The sequence below is a fragment of the Pseudorasbora parva genome, chromosome 9 (genome assembly GCF_024679245.1).
Source record: "Pseudorasbora parva isolate DD20220531a chromosome 9, ASM2467924v1, whole genome shotgun sequence".
Classification (NCBI taxonomy): Eukaryota; Metazoa; Chordata; class Actinopteri; order Cypriniformes; family Gobionidae; genus Pseudorasbora; species Pseudorasbora parva.
In genome coordinates this window covers 19858662-19877937 of record NC_090180.1, presented here as the reverse complement: position 1 = coordinate 19877937, position 19276 = coordinate 19858662, and the positions used below count along the sequence as shown (strand labels likewise).

At 42.4% G+C, this 19276-nt stretch overlaps 1 protein-coding gene across 1 annotated transcript in view; it reads right to left on the bottom strand.

Moving 5' to 3' along the window:
- dipk2aa (divergent protein kinase domain 2Aa) overlaps window positions 1-16935 on the bottom strand; it is a 43830-nt gene extending 26895 nt beyond the window's left edge. The window contains exons 1-3 of the mRNA XM_067453176.1: window positions 16760-16935; window positions 16369-16456; window positions 4746-5640 (exon numbers count right to left, since the gene is read on the bottom strand). Of these exons, the coding sequence (XP_067309277.1) occupies window positions 4746-5393 (648 nt within the window). The 5' untranslated portion in view covers window positions 5394-5640; window positions 16369-16456; window positions 16760-16935. The remainder of the gene's footprint in view (window positions 1-4745; window positions 5641-16368; window positions 16457-16759) is intronic.
- Window positions 16936-19276: the final 2341 nt, after the last annotated feature.

The window sequence follows — 19276 nt, the reverse complement described above, 5'->3', positions numbered from 1 at the left end:
TATTGTGCTTTTGAGGCACCTTCGTACACACTGACTGACAGCATAGCAGCTGCCTCAGGTTTCCGATCGGAAAGCAGATTTTGCCTGCCTTATGAAAGGTTGCTACAACTTCTGGCAAACTGGAAAAACTGGCTTTTCTTAGCTTCAGGAAGTGTGATGAATGATTTAAAGCATGCCGGGGAGACAAGCATCTGTTAGCTTTAACATCATGTTTTCAGGAGTAGAAGGAACAGCAAGCGCTGGTAAAGATCACACTTAATCGCATCTATGGATTAGGAGCCAATTCATTAGCGCCATCCACGGAAAACTAATGACATTTCATTATGTTGACCAAACCGCTGCAGAGGTTGCAGGGCAAAAGGGGGCTAAACTGTATGTTGCTAATCAAATCGAGCGGCTTGCTCTCCGGAGAGATCAGATTGCCTTTATCACCTAGAATGCCTGAGGTGTGGCAGATGGAGTGAATGATGGGAGGTGAGAACGGATATTGGCTGATCTCACAGAGATGTCCTTTTGTTTGCCCAGGCCTTCGACAAGCTGGGTCAATCGCAAAAGAAATTGGTATAGATTAGCTGTGTCTAAAAATCAATACCAGACCGAGGGGTGCAAAAAAAGAGAGCTGTCAAGGTCTCTCATTGGTGTGAATGAAAACATAAGCAAAAAATACAGTGGAAATAGGGGTATGCAATATGTATATTCTACAATATATCATAAACCCCCAATTCAAGTACGTTTTGTCTACTGTTGCCAGTAGGGCTGTACTAGAATAATCGAATATTCGAATATTCGTTCGGTGAGGTGGCATTCGATTTTCAGTTTTGAGATTCGAATATTCGTTTTTTTTTTTTTTTCTCAACACGTGACTTCCGTCGCGGACTCATTCTCACTCATGCTTGAAATAATAATAATAAATTTAAAAAAACACCGCAACATGCTTTCAATAAAAGCATCGCGCATTTTAAAGATTTAAATTAACAAAAAGTCAGAATAAGACAAAAAAAAATCCCTTATATAGAATAAAACTAATTGTAATAGATATTACATTTTGTGTCATTTTAAAAACGATTCATTTATTCTTATTCAACTGTTTATAAGCATGCTACCGTGTTCTTTATTTATTACAGTTCATTGAAATCACTGTGTGTTACTAATTTAATTTCTGTTTTGGGATTCATTTGTTTTAAAGAAAGGTTCGTTATTAATACCTTATTAAAGTTCTTGCTCTCAACAGACTTTGTGTTTTTTATCACTTGTGCACTGTCCGTTTTCGGAGCATAAACCTGCCCGTGTAATGCGTACCGGAAACTGTTCTATTTAAAAGATTATTAAATGCTTATTAATATTTAAAGAATGTGTGCCACCTGATCATATTGCACCAAATGCAACACTGCACTCCACTGGGTCTGCCGCAACACATTTACGATGCCGAAGAGTGAAACGTGAAGTCGTGAAAGATGATACAAATGCAAACCGACACTATTATTATATATTTAGCCCCACCCACCGAAGCTTCGAATATTCGATATTGATTGCCACCTAAGCTTCGAAGCTCAAAAAATGGCATTCGAAACAGCCCTAGTTGCCAGATGGGACTCAATTCTGAATTGTTTTTGTCGTATCTGTACCTGAATTTGTCGCGACCCATTTATAGGCCTACACCCATTTACATTCAAATAAGTCAAGCCAAGCATAACGATACTTGTATACAATGGGCCATTTGACTGTATTCTCCATTGAACCCCTAGATGGCACAAATATTCAGCTCAGCACTTTTCAACTGCTTTTAATCCTTGATGCGTTCGCAACGCAAAGTTGATTCTGCACTAATTTGATAGCTAGGCATATCTATGGGACGCTAATTAACCGGTTAACTGTTAACCAACAAGACTTTTGAAAGAGAGAGAAAAACAGGTTAATCACGTATAAGTCGCATTTGATTGCATTCATAATAATACCAGTAGGCTAAATAAAGCGAAATATTGTACTACAAACATAGGTTATTTTAGTTCCCCTCACTCCACAACAAATCCTTCAAATTTAACGGCATTCAGAACAGAAGGCTATAACTATATAAAGTCAAAACAAAATAATTTAATGAGGAACTGAAAGTAACCAGCGTTAGACTCACGCAGCCTAACTCCCTCATTCGAGTCCAAATGTTTCCATATTGGTGATACATTTAGATGCTAAACAATTGTTTATTATAGGCTTTGGCTACTTAACTCGCGTCCCAATATTGATAGGAAAAAATCATCCTCTTCACATGTGCAAAAATGTGCTTGAGAATTGCACTCCTGCGGGACTCCCGGAACCCAGCGCATATAGAGAGCGGCGCGGGACTCGCGGAACCCGACGTATATAGAGAGCGGCGCGGGACTAGATTTGATGGCTGAGTGCGGGTGGTACTCGTGTGTGTGCGAATTTCGGTAGAATAAAACTATTTGCATGACCACAACAAGATAAAAAACATCTAAAAAGAAAACATCTAGAAACAAATAAAATGTTATTAAATAAAATAAAAACAAATTACAGGTGGAGGCAGAGTATAACACGTTTTTGCCGCGTTATGCAATGTAACCAATATATTGGTTAAACAAAGCCGATACAACAAATGTTTATTTCTAGAACGCAATGGCCAAACAGATTCATTTAAGAGAAAAATCCCCTCACCGCTCAAAAGTTGTGCAGTGCTGAATTCTGTACGCTGACAAATCCTTTGATTATAACAAAGAAAGTTTAGACATTATAAAAAAAAAAGATTCATTGTGTAGTCATTTTTATTGATAACAGAGCTTTGTGAGATCGTGTTGAACTGAGATGAGAGCTTTTTTGGAATTACGAGCGCACTTTGCGCGTATTCTGCCACGCCAAATCACGCAGAAAAAAAACTATTTATACTTGTATGCGGAGAGGAGCGGGACAAAACACGCATGTTGCAAACGGGTCTCTACTCGGAAACACCTCAGGAGCAGTGCTCACGCCGAATGGCGCAAAGTGTACTACTGGCTATTTAAACTGAGCTGTGTAACTTTTTATATATTAGGTTGGCTATTTTATTTTGATAATGAACTGGCTGCGATGTCAAGGTTATTGTTTACAAGAACTTACTGTTCTTTCTGAATTTAAAGTGCAACACAAATGTAAGCACATTGTTGTTATATTTTGTTTTTGGAGTATGGCACAGTATGTATCAATGAATGGCACATTTTGGCTGTGGGTTGTGTGCATTAACTTGTGTGAAATTCCTGCTAATTATGTTGCTTATTCCAAACTCTTATATTGGGCACCTTTTGCACTTAAAGTGATTTATTCTAAGAGTAGACATTAGAAATAATGCATGTGTTTTTCTAATGGCTAAAGTCAACAGTTTATTTCTCAAACGCCATTTTTACAGTTTTCCACCTGTACATTTTAGTCATATTTGCTTATTCTCTTTATGTGATTGATCCTGTTTTCCTGAGAAATTGATTTTTTTTTTTTGTCATTATTTTGTTTTGGTGTGCTTTTGGGCTGGAAATCCTCAACCCAATCTGGTAACACTTGTTGTGTCTTACGTGTGTACCAAATGATATAGTTAAGCAATATCACCAAAGCAAGAGTGCTGTTTTTTTCTCAAATATCAGCACGATTGAGAATATCATATTGATTATATAAAACAATTTAATAAACAAAACAAAAAAGTAAGTTACATTTTAGACACAATATTAATTGTCAACAATTGTGCAAGTATATGCCACTTCAGATGCAGAGACTATCTAACTTATGCAGTGCAAAGATGTATTTTATTTAGGGGTGTCCATGGTTAACCGATTAACTCAGCGTACGCCTCGCAGACATGAAATAGATCTTAAGAAACTTGAAATGTCTTTTAACAATTTAAAACGAAAAGAAATAGGCTACTCTCTGATTATGTAATCCATGATGTGCATTTCTCTCTATAAGCGTGTTCACTACGGAGATGGTGGTTGTCAAATGAATAAGCTAAAAATAACCCTGACGCACACTATGGTTAACCGAGTATTAACCGCTAAGGGCCTCGGTTAACGGTTAATGAAAAACTTGAAACGTGCAGCCCTAATTTTATTGATTTCATTTGAACAGTGTCTTACTATTCTAACTGGATTTCTTAATGAAATGAGAATTTGACATAATACGAGTTATACATCTAATAAGGTTAAACAAAATGCCATTATAAAGGTAAAAATACCCAGATAATCAATTTAAGGGAGAACATATTACCCCTAAATGGAAAGGTTAATTTCTAATCACTGCTGTGAACTGACCAGCATACAGAATATGTATTCAAGCTTTGGGAGTCATCTGATCTAAGCCAATCAAGGTCTGGTTAATTTCAGCAAATATTAAGAATATCGGACAACTTTATGTATGAAACTTGCGTCATACCCGAGCATATTTTTGGACAATCTTTGAGAACAACACATGATACTCTGTATCTTTAAATGCCAAATTTGCTTATGGAATAACAAATGCCCATGATTTATGTCTGCAGGAATTCTTCAGGACAAGCATGCTGTTGCCCAAAGCAGAGAAATCTTTTAGTGACCACAGACAGACACAAGGTATCTATTATTTACACAGCCTTGTGCAGAACTTTAAAATATGCAAAGATGCATCGTAAATCGCTTGAACTTTCAAGCCGCCATCAGTGTTTCTGCATCAAAATAAAGATTCAGCAACTTGAAAATGCATTTAAAGGAGATTTATATTGGCTAGTGTGTGAATACCTGTAGCACAAGAGGCTCAGGGTTGAACGCCAATGTCATCAGCAGCTGCATACGCTCCGTGTCCTTAAGGTTCTTTAGCAGGAAGCTTCCAGAGTCCTTGGTCTCCGCGTACCTCCTGACCACTCGGTCCAGAAGCCTCTGTGAGGGGCAGTGCACCAGATCCGACCAGCCCTCCACCACCTCTGGGGTCAGCAGTCTTACGTCGCCGTTAAGTCGGGCAAACTCTGTTTTGTACATACCCTGAATGAGATCACAGCGCGGTCTTCCAGTGGCCCGTTTGCAGATCTTCTGATCGATCTCTGCCAGCTCTTGGTTGGAGCCCAGGCGCTTGAGCACGACCCTGCGTGTTCCTTCCCTGGGTTCTCCATATTGAGCAAAATAGACGTTCTTTACATTGAAAAAGTCTAGGAAGCGCAGGCGACCCCACATCTCGAAGGTCACCTGGCTGTTCATGAACTTGCGGCACCAGCTAGTGCCGAAGCAGGCCGGACACTTGTTGAGGCCGATGAATCTGCGGTCAGTAAGCTCGTTCCTCTGAAATGAGGCGAACAGGTTGTGAGTGTTCATCAGCAGGATAACAAAAAGCGCTACGATGAAGAGGAACTTGCCACATCGGTAGACGCGGCCAAATTTGAGCGACCGCAGCATGCTGATTGGCTGCAGCGCACGATGGATGGAGTTAATCTTCGTCAATGTGGCTGTTCCATCATTGATATATGTAATATAATTATCATCCCCATCACGTCCACGTTAGTTAGAGGGGTCCATGCTGGCAGCAATGTTGCCTGGTAAGCCCGTCGGTTTCAAGAGACCCTCTCACCATGTTTTGCAGGAGGGCTTTCTTGTTTTACGTCGAGTTCAGGCATTAAGATGCAACATCAGTATTCCACTCTACCTGAAACGGATAAATGAAATCAGATTAATAAAACCTTACAATGAAATCATATGGGTCAATGATGCGGTTACATGCTTCTTTCAAATGTTTATAACAGAACAGATTGTTCTAAAACTGTTTATTGGGGAAAACAGATGAACAATCAATCTGCATGTTAGCAATTTCTTGTGTCAGTTTATGTTTCAATCTAACATGTAAACCCCAGTCTTCTTAACACTTATACATGTTTTTACTGTTTTGCCTAACTCAAAACATCCTTGCTGAGAAAGTATTTATTTTTTTACTGACCACAAAGTTTTTAGTAGCGTACATTTCAAAGCATATTCAAAGCGACTCAGATGAAGGTTCATATGAAATTAACAGCATGTTAGAAATGTATTAAAACATTTTATCCCATAAGAAGTTCAGAAAAGCATTTATAACAAATTAAAAAATAGACGAGACGACCCTTTCCAGAACAAAGTGGGATAAGGCTCCCTGTAAAACATTTAATTTAACAAAAAAAAAAAAAAAAGTGAAGATTGACAATTAAATATTGGCTCAAAAATTACCAAAAATTCCAAATAATTCTCTCCATGCAAAAACATGCACAGTAGTAGTCATAGCTTAATTTCTTCAGGTAAAATTAGGTGGGAATTATATAAAATCCAAATTATATTATATATATAATGATTTGGGGAAAATATATAATTGCGATTATTCTGGGTTAAATTGCGATTGCGATTTAAAATGCGATTATTGTTATTATTATTTTTTACAAATAAAAAGTGTGTGTATATAACATTTTGTGTTTTTATATTAACGTGACTAATAATAATTATTATGATTATTATTACTGCTAAAAATATTTTTAAAAATAAGAAATATTACCATTACAATAACATTTTCATAATTACAAATAAAAAAAGAGTATGTCAGAATAAATATAACAATATAATACTAATACTAATTATTATTTTACAGAAAACGTATTTAAAAAAAAAAAAATGCTGGGTTACCTATTAATATGCAGAGAGCCTACGACTAAAACACATTAGAAAGGTCTAAGCCTGAGGAGTTATTGTAAAAAATAAAATAAAATAAAAAGTGTGTGTGTGTGTGTGTGTGTTGTTTATCTGTGATATCAATTTCTTAAAGTCTGTCTTTAATATGAAATATGAACCTCGTGCATCCACTGTGGGGGGGAAAAACTTGTGTACATTGAAGAAAAACGGCTCGGGTTATGTATATAACCCTTGTTCCCTGAGAGGGAACGAGCACTGCGTCGAAACGCTTTGGGGATGCTCCCTAAGCATCAGCGAATCTGAAGCCTGAATAAACACTAGTCCAATCCGATTGGTCGTGCGTGATGACGTCATTGTGACGGCGTACCCGGAAGTATAAAAGGGGGGCCGGCGCATAATGGCGGCAGTTTTTTGCTCTGAAGCATGCGCTCCAGGCGTGCCGAGGTGTGGCGGTACGACGCAGTGCTCGTTCCCTCTCAGGGAACAAGGGTTATATACATAACCCGAGCCGTTCCCTTATCGAGGGAACTTCCCACTGCGTCGAAACGCTTTGGGGAACGAGTACCCACTAGGCCACACCGAGGGTAGCGCCTGTCCTAGTGTGAAGCCGGAGACCGGGCACAACTAGGGTTGGAGCACCCTCGCGCCAGGCGTCGCAGGGAGATCCAGGCTATAGAACCTGATAAAAGTGTGTGGAGTAGCCCACCCCGCCGCCTCGCAGATATCCTGCAAGGGGACCCCAGAAAGGAGGGCCACCGAAGAGGCCATGCCTCTGGTGGAATGTGCCCTCACGGCTACAGGTGAAGGCAAACGGCGCACCTGATAAGCCATGGTTATTGCCTGGACAATCCAGTTACTGATTGTCTGGGTAGACGCAGGCAACCCCTTCTTGGGTGAGCCAAAACACACCAACAATTGTTGAGATCTCCTCCACTGTGCGGACTTCGCCAGATACACCCTGAGTGCCCTGACCGGGCAGAGTAGGTGAAGTCTCCCCTCTTCCGCCGTCACGTGAGGCGGAGGATGAAATGCCTGCAGAACCAAAGACCTGACCACCCTGGATGGGACCTTAGGCACATAGCCCGGCCTAGGGTGTAAGATGGCCTTCACTCCACCCGGGGCAAACTCCAGGCAAGTCGGCGTTACTGCCAAGGCCTGGAGATCCCCCATTCTCCTTAGAGAGGAGATGGCGAGTAGAAAAGCCACCTTAAGGGTCAGATTTTTCGGTTCTGCTGACTCCAGTGGCTCGAAGGGGGCCTCAGCCAACCCCTCGAGAACCACTGCCAGGTCCCAGGTTGGAACTCTGGACTGAGCCACAGGCCTCATCCTCCGAGCCCCACGGAGAAACTGTACAACCAACTGGTGCCTACCCAGAGGCCCATCACCCAGAGGAGTGTGGAAAGCCGCAATGGCAGCCACGTACACCTTGAGTGTGGACGGGGTTAGGCCCGCAGAGAAGCGATCTTGGAGGAACTCCAGCACTGAAGCCACTGGGCAGTTAACTGGGTCCACCTCACGCCCCCTACACCAAGTGGAAAACACATTCCACTTGAGGCTGTACAGTCTCCTTGTGGACGGAGCCCTGGAACTGAGTAAGGTCTCTACCACGTCTGCCGACAGGCCAGCCTCTAGGTACCTGGCCCCCTCAGGGGCCATACCCAAAGGTTCCAAATCTCCGGCCGGGGGTGGAATATCGTCCCCGCCGCCTGAGACAGGAGATCCCTCCTCAGAGGAATCTGCCATGGATGACCTGCCAGCAGGGCTATGATATCTGAGAACCAAACTCGCGTCGGCCAACGGGGTGCTACCAGAAGTAGACTGACCCCCTGCCGACGGACCCTCTCCAGGACTCCCGGGAGCAGAGCAATCGGGGGAAATGCGTACAGACGCAGCCTCGGCCACGTCTGCACCATGGCATCCAACCCCAACGGGGCTGGATGCGTGAGGGAGAACCACAGTGGACAGTGGGACGTCTCTCGAGACGCAAACAGATCCACTTCCACTGGGCCGAACCTCTCGCATATGGCCTCCACCACTTCGGGGTGGAGCCGCCACTCCCCGGGCCTCAGCCCCTGCCTCGACAGGATGTCTGCTCCCTGATTTTGAACCCCCGGGACATACATTGCCCTGATGGACAACAGTTTCCCCTGGGACCACAGGAGGATTAGATGCGCCAATCTGCACAGAGGGCGCGATCTTACCCCTCCCTGGCGATTGAGGTACGCTACGACAGCCGTATTGTCTGTCCGCACCAGGACATGTTGGCCGCGGAGGTCCGGGAGAAAAGCTCCTGAGAGCTTTGTAGACCGCCATCATCTCCAGGCAATTTATGTGCCAGGAGGAATGACGGCCCTCCCATGGGCCCCTCGCAAAGCGGCCGTCCATGACCGCGCCCCAACCAGTGAGGGAGGCGTCTGTTGAAACGGATTCCGGCAACAGGACGCTCCCAACACTGGCCCCTGGGACAGAAACCAAGGTTTCTTCCATATGACTAGGGAACGAAGGCATCTGCGCGTTACCCTGATCATACGAAAAGGATTCCCTCTGGGGGAAAACCCCTTGGTTTTCAACCACCACTGGAGGGGTCTCATGTGTAGCAGGCCGAACGGTATCATGTTGGACGCTGCTGCCATGTGCCCCAGCACTCTCTGAAAGTGCTTCACAGTGGTGTGCTTAACAGTGAGGCCGAAGGGAAGAACCCGATATTGGTACGCCTCGCCCCCGAAAGCGAACCTCAGGCCTCCTGTGGGCAGGAAGGATGGAGATATGAAATATGCGTCTTTAGATACATCGTGACGAACCAGTCCTCGGACTGGATCTGACTCACGATGGGATAATGAGCATCTTGAACCTGAATCTCCTCAGAGAACGGTTCAAGTACCTCCGATTTAATAATAGACGCACCCTTCCATCCTCTTTGGGAACCATGAGGTAGCGACCGTAAAGCCGGACTCCCTGTCTGGCGGAGGGATACACAATATAGCCTCCTTTACCCTCAGGGAGCACACTTCCTGTTCCCTACCTGCCACTGGGCTGGGCCCACCACTATTCAGGCCACACCGATGAACCCCGGTGGTGGAACGCTGAACTGCAGTCTCTACCCTTTGCCCAAGGTACACAGGGCCCCAGCAGATATATTCGGGAGCATAACCATGCGCCGAGATATTCTACTAGGGGAACCAGCCTCTCAAGGCTGGTCTCTGGTACCCACCAAACCTCCTGCCCGACCCCCTGAAGCGGCCACCCGGCAGGGCTTAGTCGGGGAGGATTTTCGGTGTGCGAACACGTTCGCTGCCCAGCCGAGGTCTCCCTAGAGGCGGCTAGAGTAGCATGTGTTCGCAGGAAGTCAATGTGGCCCGAGCGTCATAGACGGCGGATCGCAGCATCGACTTCCAGAAAACTCCACAGAGGAGGCGACCTCGATCGCTCCTCTGGGGAGGGGGCTGGCCAGCAGGCCACTGGGCTGGGCACACCACTATCCAGGCCACACTGATGAACCCCGGTGGTGGAACACTGAACTGCAGTCTGCACCCTTTGCCCATGGTACACAGGGCCCAACAGATATATTCAGGAGCATAATGACTATGCGCTGATATATACTACTAGGGGAACCAGCCTCTCAAGGCTGGTCTCTGGTACCCACCGAGCCTCCTGCCCGACCCCCTGAAGCGGCCACCCGGCAGGGCTTAGTCGGGGAGGATTTTCGGTGTGCGAACGCGTTTGCTGCCCAGCTGCAGTCTTTCTAGAGGCGGCTAGAGCAGCATGCGTTCGCTGGAAGCCAATGTGGCCCGAGCGTCGTAGACGGCGGATCGCAGCATCGACTTCCAGAAGACTCCACAGAGGAGGCGATCTCGAACGCTCCCCGGGAGCAACACAATTTGGATGATAGGCTGAAATACCTAACTCCTCAAAGTCAGATAAATCCCATTTAATTGCACAGAATTAAATGCCACCAAAAACACCCAAATAGTGAACACAACTGGGATGATAGGCTGATAATCTAACTACTCAAAGTTAGATAAATCCCATTTAATTCCTCAGAAATAAATGCCACCATAATCACCCATCACGTGAACATGCTGAATGATAGGCTGAATAGACATATCTAACTCCTCAAAGTCAGATAATGTTTAATTTAAATTCCTCAGAATTAAATGCAGCCCTAATCACCAGACCATACTGTTTAAATATGTATTCAACTACTCGTCATCTACACGCTGCCTCAGCAACGCGAGATTCGAATCGTTCCCAACATATTTGGCTTTCATCCCTCGAGATGAAAGCCACAGGCGCGAGGCTGAAACACTCGAAAACGCACGTTTCTGTACGCTACGAGACATTTCTCAACGACCACAGCCAGCACCCTCAGGGGCTGACTGCAAGCCTCGCTAAACAGTATCACATGTACACATATAGCCTGTGTTCACTTCTGTTGCAGACCCTTAATGCACGCGCTGCCTCGGCAACGCGAGATCGAGCCTGCATTAAAAGGTGGCGGGCTCTCGTTTGCTTCACTCCGTCGACGCTGAGCACATCTAATTCCTCGGAATCAGATCGCTCAAGCATCTGGTTCTCCCTCCCGGGGAAGAGCCGCATCGCGGGCTTCCGCACGGGAACGGAGAACACCGGGTTACTACAGGCAGCCCCCTCGGGGACTGCCTGAGCACCTTATTTTATGAGTGAAGCAGTGTGTATGGTGTTTTAACGTCACCCGCCTCGATGCTGAGCACATCTAATTCCTCAGAATCAGACAGCTCAAGCATCGGACCCTCCAACCCGGGGGAAGATGCCGCCAAGCGGGCTTCCACACGGGGAGGAAGATCGTCGGAACTGTCAGGGGAGGATTGGGAAAGTGCCGCGGCAGTCCCGAAACCCTCTGACAAGTCCCGCTGTGAGCCCCATGATCTGCGACGCCGAGCCGCCTCAGCGACCGCGGGTCCAGAACCACGGGGCTCACGAGGCTGGCCGGTCTCATCGAACACGGCCAGCCGAGAGCGGAGCAGTCTGAGTGTCAGCAGCTCGCAGTGTTCACAGGCGGCTCCCTCGAGAGCCGCCCGAGCGTGCTGAACACCCAGACACTGCACACATAACAGGTGTGTATCCGATCCCGAGATGTAACGGGGACACGGATGCACACACTGCCTAAATGCACTCCTTCTCTCTTCCATACTTTTTAAATAAATCTTTCACACACACACTCGCAACTGGACAGACAACAGTAAATAGACAGACCAAACAGAGAGCGCTATGCTGAAGAGCAATAACTGCCGCCATTATGCGCCGGCCCCCCTTTTATACTTCCGGGTACGCCGTCACAATGACGTCATCACGCACGACCAATCGGATTGGACTAGTGTTTATTCAGGCTTCAGATTCGCTGATGCTTAGGGAGCATCCCCAAAGCGTTTCGACGCAGTGGGAAGTTCCCTCGATAAGGGAACATGGATTGTCCAATATTTTTTTTTTTTTTTTTTTTTTTTAAGTTTAATAAGTTTTAAAATGTATTAAGTATTATTTTATTATTATTGATTACCCAAAAGTTTTTAATTCATACTGAAAGCCAGAGGGCGCCCTCGAGCATAAAGCACCGCATTTGCCTCAGAGAAGTAATTGACGTTAGTTTTCAGGAAATCCATGATGTGAAGCTAACGTGGTGTAAACAGAAGATGCTTTGATTAAACATGACGACAATAAACACGACTGCAGCTAAATATGGTGTATTTGAGTTCTTCAAGCCGTCAAGGGTATTTTTATAATAATAAAGCGTATTATAATGCAGGGCTGATTCTTCATCACTGTATAAAGTACTATAAAGTAACGCATCGTCTGCCTCACTCTGATGAGAAGCCACATCAGCTCACAAACTCGACTGACGATATAAAGTGAGGTAAAACATGTTATTAAACGTTGTCTTTTGTTGAACCGGTTTATGAACGCTTCACTAGTTTGTGAAGATGTTTGACTCGTGTTGCTTTTTCAAACGCACGTTATAAGCGACTCAAACTCGCAGTCTTTCAGATGGAGCAGCATTTATCACAGAGGCGCTCTTCGTTAACACACAGGGCATTTATTTAATTAAAATCGCAGCCTTTGAGCTTTCATAATCGCACGCAAGCCAAATCGCGATTGCGGTTCGATTTTGATTAATCGTGCAGCCCTAATAATTATAATCACTTGGTTTCGACAACTTGTATTTGGGGGTGGGGGTGGGGGTGGGGAGAGAGAGAGAGAGAGAGAGAGAGAGAGAGAGAGAGAGAGAGAGAGAGAGAGAGAGAGAGAGGGGGGGGGGGGGGGGGGTAAAGATGAACATTTTTATCCTGATAATTTTTTGACCATATCGCCCAGCCCTATTTAAAACAAAAAAGTAACAGAAAAAAGACACAGAGAGGGAAAAGGATATTAAGAGAATCGTACATAGTGAATTTGCAGGTGAAGCTGATAAACCAGGCATGATCGGGCTAGTCAAATGTGTCTGAGTCAAATGAGATATGACTCAGTGATTACATCACTAACTTGAACTCAAAAGACAAGCATGCATACTTTATATTGGATAGAAAGGGGTAGAGCAATTTTTAATGAGAACAAAAGATCTCTTAATAAGTACACAAGTTCATAGTCTTTGTACACAAAGCCTTTTATAATAAAGTGTTTGGCACAGTTGTTGTATTGGTTGTCTAACGTAGCAAATGTTGGCTACAGTGAAATAAAAATTAAGGCCTACTTTGAAGCTTGCACCAGTAAAACAGATTCAGACAGGAAGAGACCCGCATGTAAAGCGCTTAACCACAGTTTTTGCTTTTACGTGTCATTTATAGTTGGGTTGATCTCAAACAGCTGATAACACATTAATAGACAGACGAGGAACAAACTCAAATGGGGGCACAGCTATGTCAGCCTGTGATAAACTGAATAGAAGAAGAAGAAAAACATAAAAATGGAAAACATTTACCCAAAGATTTAATACCTTTTTTCCCTTCTATGCAGCCTTCTTACTGATTATTAAAAAAAGACAAAACTGGAAATGCTTATAGCAGCTCTGCTTATTAAAATGATTATGGTAATCTTCAGGAAATGCCAGTTGTCACATAATGACAAAACAATATTTTTGTACTTTTTGTACCAAAGCCTAAAATAATAAATATGCAAAGAAAGAAAGAAAGAAAACTGAGACAAATCAACATGTCTGTATGTCTGACACAGACACTGATTGGCATGAAGCAAATATAAATAAATAAATGATTTTGGAAAATGGTGAAAAATAAACCAATAGTAGTGGAAATCAATATACCTGGAGCTGAATTATTAGTATGAAACCTTTAGTAAAGGCTGGTTCACAGAGTGTGTTTTTGCTTTTAAAAATACAAGACACAGGTGAAGGGAACAAAAAACTCTGAAAAAAAAGTCTAGTTGACAAAAAAGTCTAGTTGAACATCTTTTAAAAGGAACAATATGTATGATTTTTGGATTCAAATATCCAAAACCCACCAGAAAAATGTTATATATTTTGCTGACTTGTATACTTACATTATCTCAAATGTTTCCAGGAACGTTTAAATCAAAAAGCAATTTTAACCAGGACACGGACCATGTCCTCACATCAGCTATAACAAGCCGTGTTTCCATTACAGATTTGCGCAAAACTTTTTGCGATATTTTCTAAATTATGATAATAGTAATAATAACTAATTTATATAGCGCCTTTCACAAAACCCAAGGACGCTTAACAAACAGCAAGGGAAGGGAATGATGCAGAGTGGATGGAATGATAAAAACGATTGCAAAATGACGCCGTTTCCATTAAGCAATGTTATGCGACTAAAACTTATGTGTTTGTGGGGGTTTCTCCCTTATATCTGCTTCAAGATCTTAATAATTATGTGTGGCATTTCTTTGTTTAGAATCCAGTATTCCTATAATTCTGTTGTCTTTTATGAGCTTAATAAAGAATTCGGTCTCGTGTTCCATCCAACACACAGCGTCATCTTTAAAGAATGGTTGTCTTTTACATACAGGTGACCTGTACATGCAAAAAAATATATATTTCCATTGCAGTTTTGAGAAAATGTCCTTTTTCGAATTGCCTGAAAAACCACCTCATCCGAGCATAAAAACTTTGCGATATATATGGGAGGGTTTTTTTTGCGAATTTGACACGTTTCCATTGGCCATATTTTCGAATCGCAATTTTAATTTGCGCAATTTGAAGGGTAATGGAAATTCGGATACTGCCATCATACCCGCTCACCCTCTTATTTCTTAGAAACCATGGAAACACCAAAGACGCTTTAAAATATGATGTGTATTATTAGACAGACTGTTTGGATGCATTTATCGACAGAAAATAAATCATTGTTATATAGCTCAACACTGGTCTTATTGTTTAAATCTTGTTTTCTTGATTTAACGTGAATAACATGATTTGCCTAATATTGATAGCTTACTGCGGTGTGAAACACATAGTAGCAGCCGAGTAAATGCAGAGAATAGCATTATAACAGAACTTTCAACACACTCAAATAACGTATCTAATATGATAAAACATGCAGTAACACATGCACGACTGGAAGAAGCAGAAGCGCTCGTCTGGGGCATTATAAAATTGCCGCAAAATCAAGCTGTCATCAAGCTAAGTCTATGTTTTGAATAAGCACCCTCTAGAGGTGAAAAATTACATAGTGTGGCTTTAACTTGAGTGCTGCATTTTTTTGAATGTCGCATCATACAAGGCTATAAGATCATTACAAATCCCACTGTGCAACATTGATGTAAAAAAAACTTGTGTGCGACATGTATGTAGACAGCACAATATTGACACCTGTTGAATCATAGGCTACGACGCAAGTTAGTAGAAGCATGCGCTAGTGGTAAAGCAAGATGAATCGCACTTTGGCAATTGTGGCTTTTGTGTGCGCTAATAAAAGATGAGGAAGCCAAAGAGGAGAATATGTACATGGTCATTGCTAGGGAAAAAAGGCCAACTTGGCATGCCAAATGGAGCCTAAGGTAAGTAGTTTTAAATTTTAGAGCAACATCCCGTTGATCAATACACCCTTTCATGATGCATTTTTATTGGCTACACTGTCTTTGAGATGAGATGATTATGTTAGATTTCTGACACGGTCAGAAAATTATCACAGGCTATCTTTGGTCGCAAGACTGTGACAACGGCTGTCTTTGAATCTCTCTCACTGTATAATGTAGTCACCATTTAGGAGCCATCTTTCCAAAATCATATAATGTGGCCAGGCATGAGAAGTGACGAACTGTAATCTGGTGACTGTCGGCTTTGGTTTGGTCGGCGTCTCTCGGTGTAGTGCGAAATGGCCTCTATATATATGCACGAGCGCAATGATCAAACGAATCTATCTCTCGCATGTTTACATTGAAAAACAAAGGAATATTAGTGCAGTGGACTTGGAAAACATGTTCTGAACTGAACTAAGACTGGAACATGTTAATGGTTTTTCTTTGAGGCTCATGTGAGTAAAGCTGTAGTCATGTTCTGCCTCTCCCTCAGCACTTTACGAGTGGGAAAAAGGTCCAATAAAAACCACACCTCATCATGGAGAGAACGCTCAGATAACCAAACAGCTTTCTCACCGGACACATTTCCCATACAGAAAAAGACACAAAGCTCTTGTAACTCACATCTTTCAAGACTCAGTATAGAGTGCAAAACTTCTTCTGAAGGGATAAGGCAAATCACGCAGAGGGGTAAACAGACCTGGAAAACGTCTGGCAGATGGCGCCGGTTTTCAAGATGATTCATCAACACCAGTTTCAAAGCTCCACAACAAACCTGGGCTCCATCACTGCGGGTATCAGAATAAATCCAGTTTCTAGTACAAATGTTCAACATTTACCCTTGCAAATTAATTTAAACAATGTTTGGGAATGAGCGCTTTCACACTATGCAACCTTTACTCTCTCTGAATATTTTGCCACATTTCTATCTGCAGGACTCCAAAAAGTCAGAAGAAAGTCAAAACTTCTGTGTCAAAAGTATCTCATTATCACACACTATGTGCTAAAAAAACATCAACTCTGACCAATTCAAAATTTAAAAGAACAGACTTAATTACAAGACAGTAAGTAAAAAAAAGAGTCTCTCTTACCTCTCTATAAATGTTTAAACAATGCGTGTTGAGCCATTCATTGTGCTGCGTGCTGCTTTAAAGTTGCACTCCTCTGTGGTATTGAAAATGAAAAACCACAGTTGTCACAGTTATTGACTGCTCAAGTCAATAATGTTTGATCACACAACGTGGCCGAGCCGGTCTGTGCTGCAAATACTACAGTCACTAACCCAACCAGATAAAGAGCTATAAATTATCCATGCTGTGCGTGTAAGAAACCACACCGAACAGGAGCCAAGCACAAATGTGAGGGGGGGCAGATGTCAGCTTGCACTTTACACTCTTAAGATTGATGGCTGTACTGCGTGAAAGCAAGTGGGTGACCTACATGAACAACCCTTAAAGGGATAGTTCACCCAAAAATGAAAGCTCTGTCATCATTTACAAAGCTTCATGCAAGTCCTGGGCTGTAGAGTAACACTTGACAGGTACTAAAAAGTTCTATGGAGTTTAAAGGATGGCACCAGCACCTATTTGGAAGCACCCAAAAATAATTAATCATAATAAATTAATAATACATGTCTTGTCAAAATTGGTGGCAGCACCACTGCAACCTCTTAAAAGGTTTAGTTGAATTGGCAGGAGAGAAAGTAACAAAATGCAAATGTTTGGATGCAGTCTTAAGTCATTCCAAACTCTTTTGCCAATTTCTGTCAAAACACACACACACACAAAGAAGTAGAGACGAAACATCAGTGAAAGCATCATGAAAGTAGTCAATTTGGGTCATGCACTGTAGTCGCTAAATCCATACAATAGCTTTTATGAAAAACAAAATAAAATGTAAGTTTGTTACTCACTGAAAATCTTCCTTTATAACTCTGTGAAGACTATAAACATCTCATTCTGTGCTACAAAATAAGAAAGTGTCATACAACATGATATAGACAAACATTTTTGTGTTAAACTATAACTTTAACACAACTCCTCCCTAGAATTACAAAAACAATGCACTTATCCCACGTCATTCACTTATAGTATAGTGTTTGTCTGATAGTTAATATACTCGAAATAAATTTCTTCTTACTCAGATAATAGGCTTCCAAAACATATACCACCAAACATCTCTGAGAAACAAGTTTTGTTTGAAATTGTCGGGCTTAAATGTCAACTTTGTAAAATCACCATGATGATAGGCTACTCACTGGAGAGAACACGCCTGAACAAAAACCATAAACTGGTTTAAATTCTCTTTCTTCCATTTTAGCAAGTCAAAACATGAGTAAGACATGTAAACATCTGTTTTAACCATGTCACCAGCTGACCGCTCAAACTCTGACCGCTGGAGCCAATGTTCAACTCGCCACGTCAATCAGGCACGAGGACTGTATTATACTGCGGACAATATAGAGTTGAAAACCAGGTAAACAAGAACAAGAGCAACTGAACTGAAGTAATGCACTCGGGAACTTTGATTTGCGATATAAGATGGTGTATGGGATGCACGCGTACAGCGCAGAACGAAATTGTTTATCATAATTTCCACAGATCGATAGGAATAATGATACAGCTGCATGTTTATTGTCATTATGATAATAATAATAAACATTATTGAACAGCTTTTGCTCCATTATCATCAGTGCAAAATAGAAAAGTTCCTCCGTCCATTCGCTTTACTAGAGAACGGCAATTAACTGAAGTTACTTTAGCCGCTTCGATACAAAAGTTCATACAAATTTCACGGTATAAACATTGGAAATATAAATATAACCACATGAAATGATGACATGCAAATTTCCCAACCTACCAAATAAAATGTGTGAAACTGGGGTTTATTCCACTCGTTCGAGGAAGCATTCGTTGTCTATTTATGAACTCCTGTCTTTTAACACCAGCCGCGCGCATCGAAGCTTTCCCACGCTGTCCATTTGTTGCGTGCACATTCCTGTTCCCTTTTCTTTATTCCTTTAAAATACGCAAAGGTTGTCTTCTCAATCTCGAGACAAGTTCAGTCTGCGAGCGTTGAAGCAGCTGCACAAAAGATCCGACTTCGCGGATCGGGTTTCGTATTTACGACCCTTCTGGTCAGTTTACGTTACTGGTTACTAGGTGATCGTGTTGTAACTCCTCCCTCGATCTCAGGAGCGCTGCTCTTCACGTCCTCGTGTAGGAGTAGTGCATCCTCAGGTGTATTATCCTGACCTGTATGAAGATTTAAGACATTTGATGAAAATAATCTATTTCATGGAGGATACCTCCTACTTTTGACCATGGGTAAATGAAAATAAGTGAATACCCACTGAGTTGAACGCCCACAAACACTTTCCAGAAACGGAAGTTGATGAGTGAAGAGTAGGCTACAAGCCACTTCTGTTATTTTGAGTTCCTGTGAGGACGCGAACGTGTTATTAATGCATGGGAAATCAAACCGTAAGCTATATGAAAAGCTTATTTATAAAAATAAAAATAAAAAATAAAAATAAAAAAAACATTTTTGGATTTCATAAAACTTAGTAGGCTTTATTGGGCATATGGAATTAACAGGAATATGCAAAT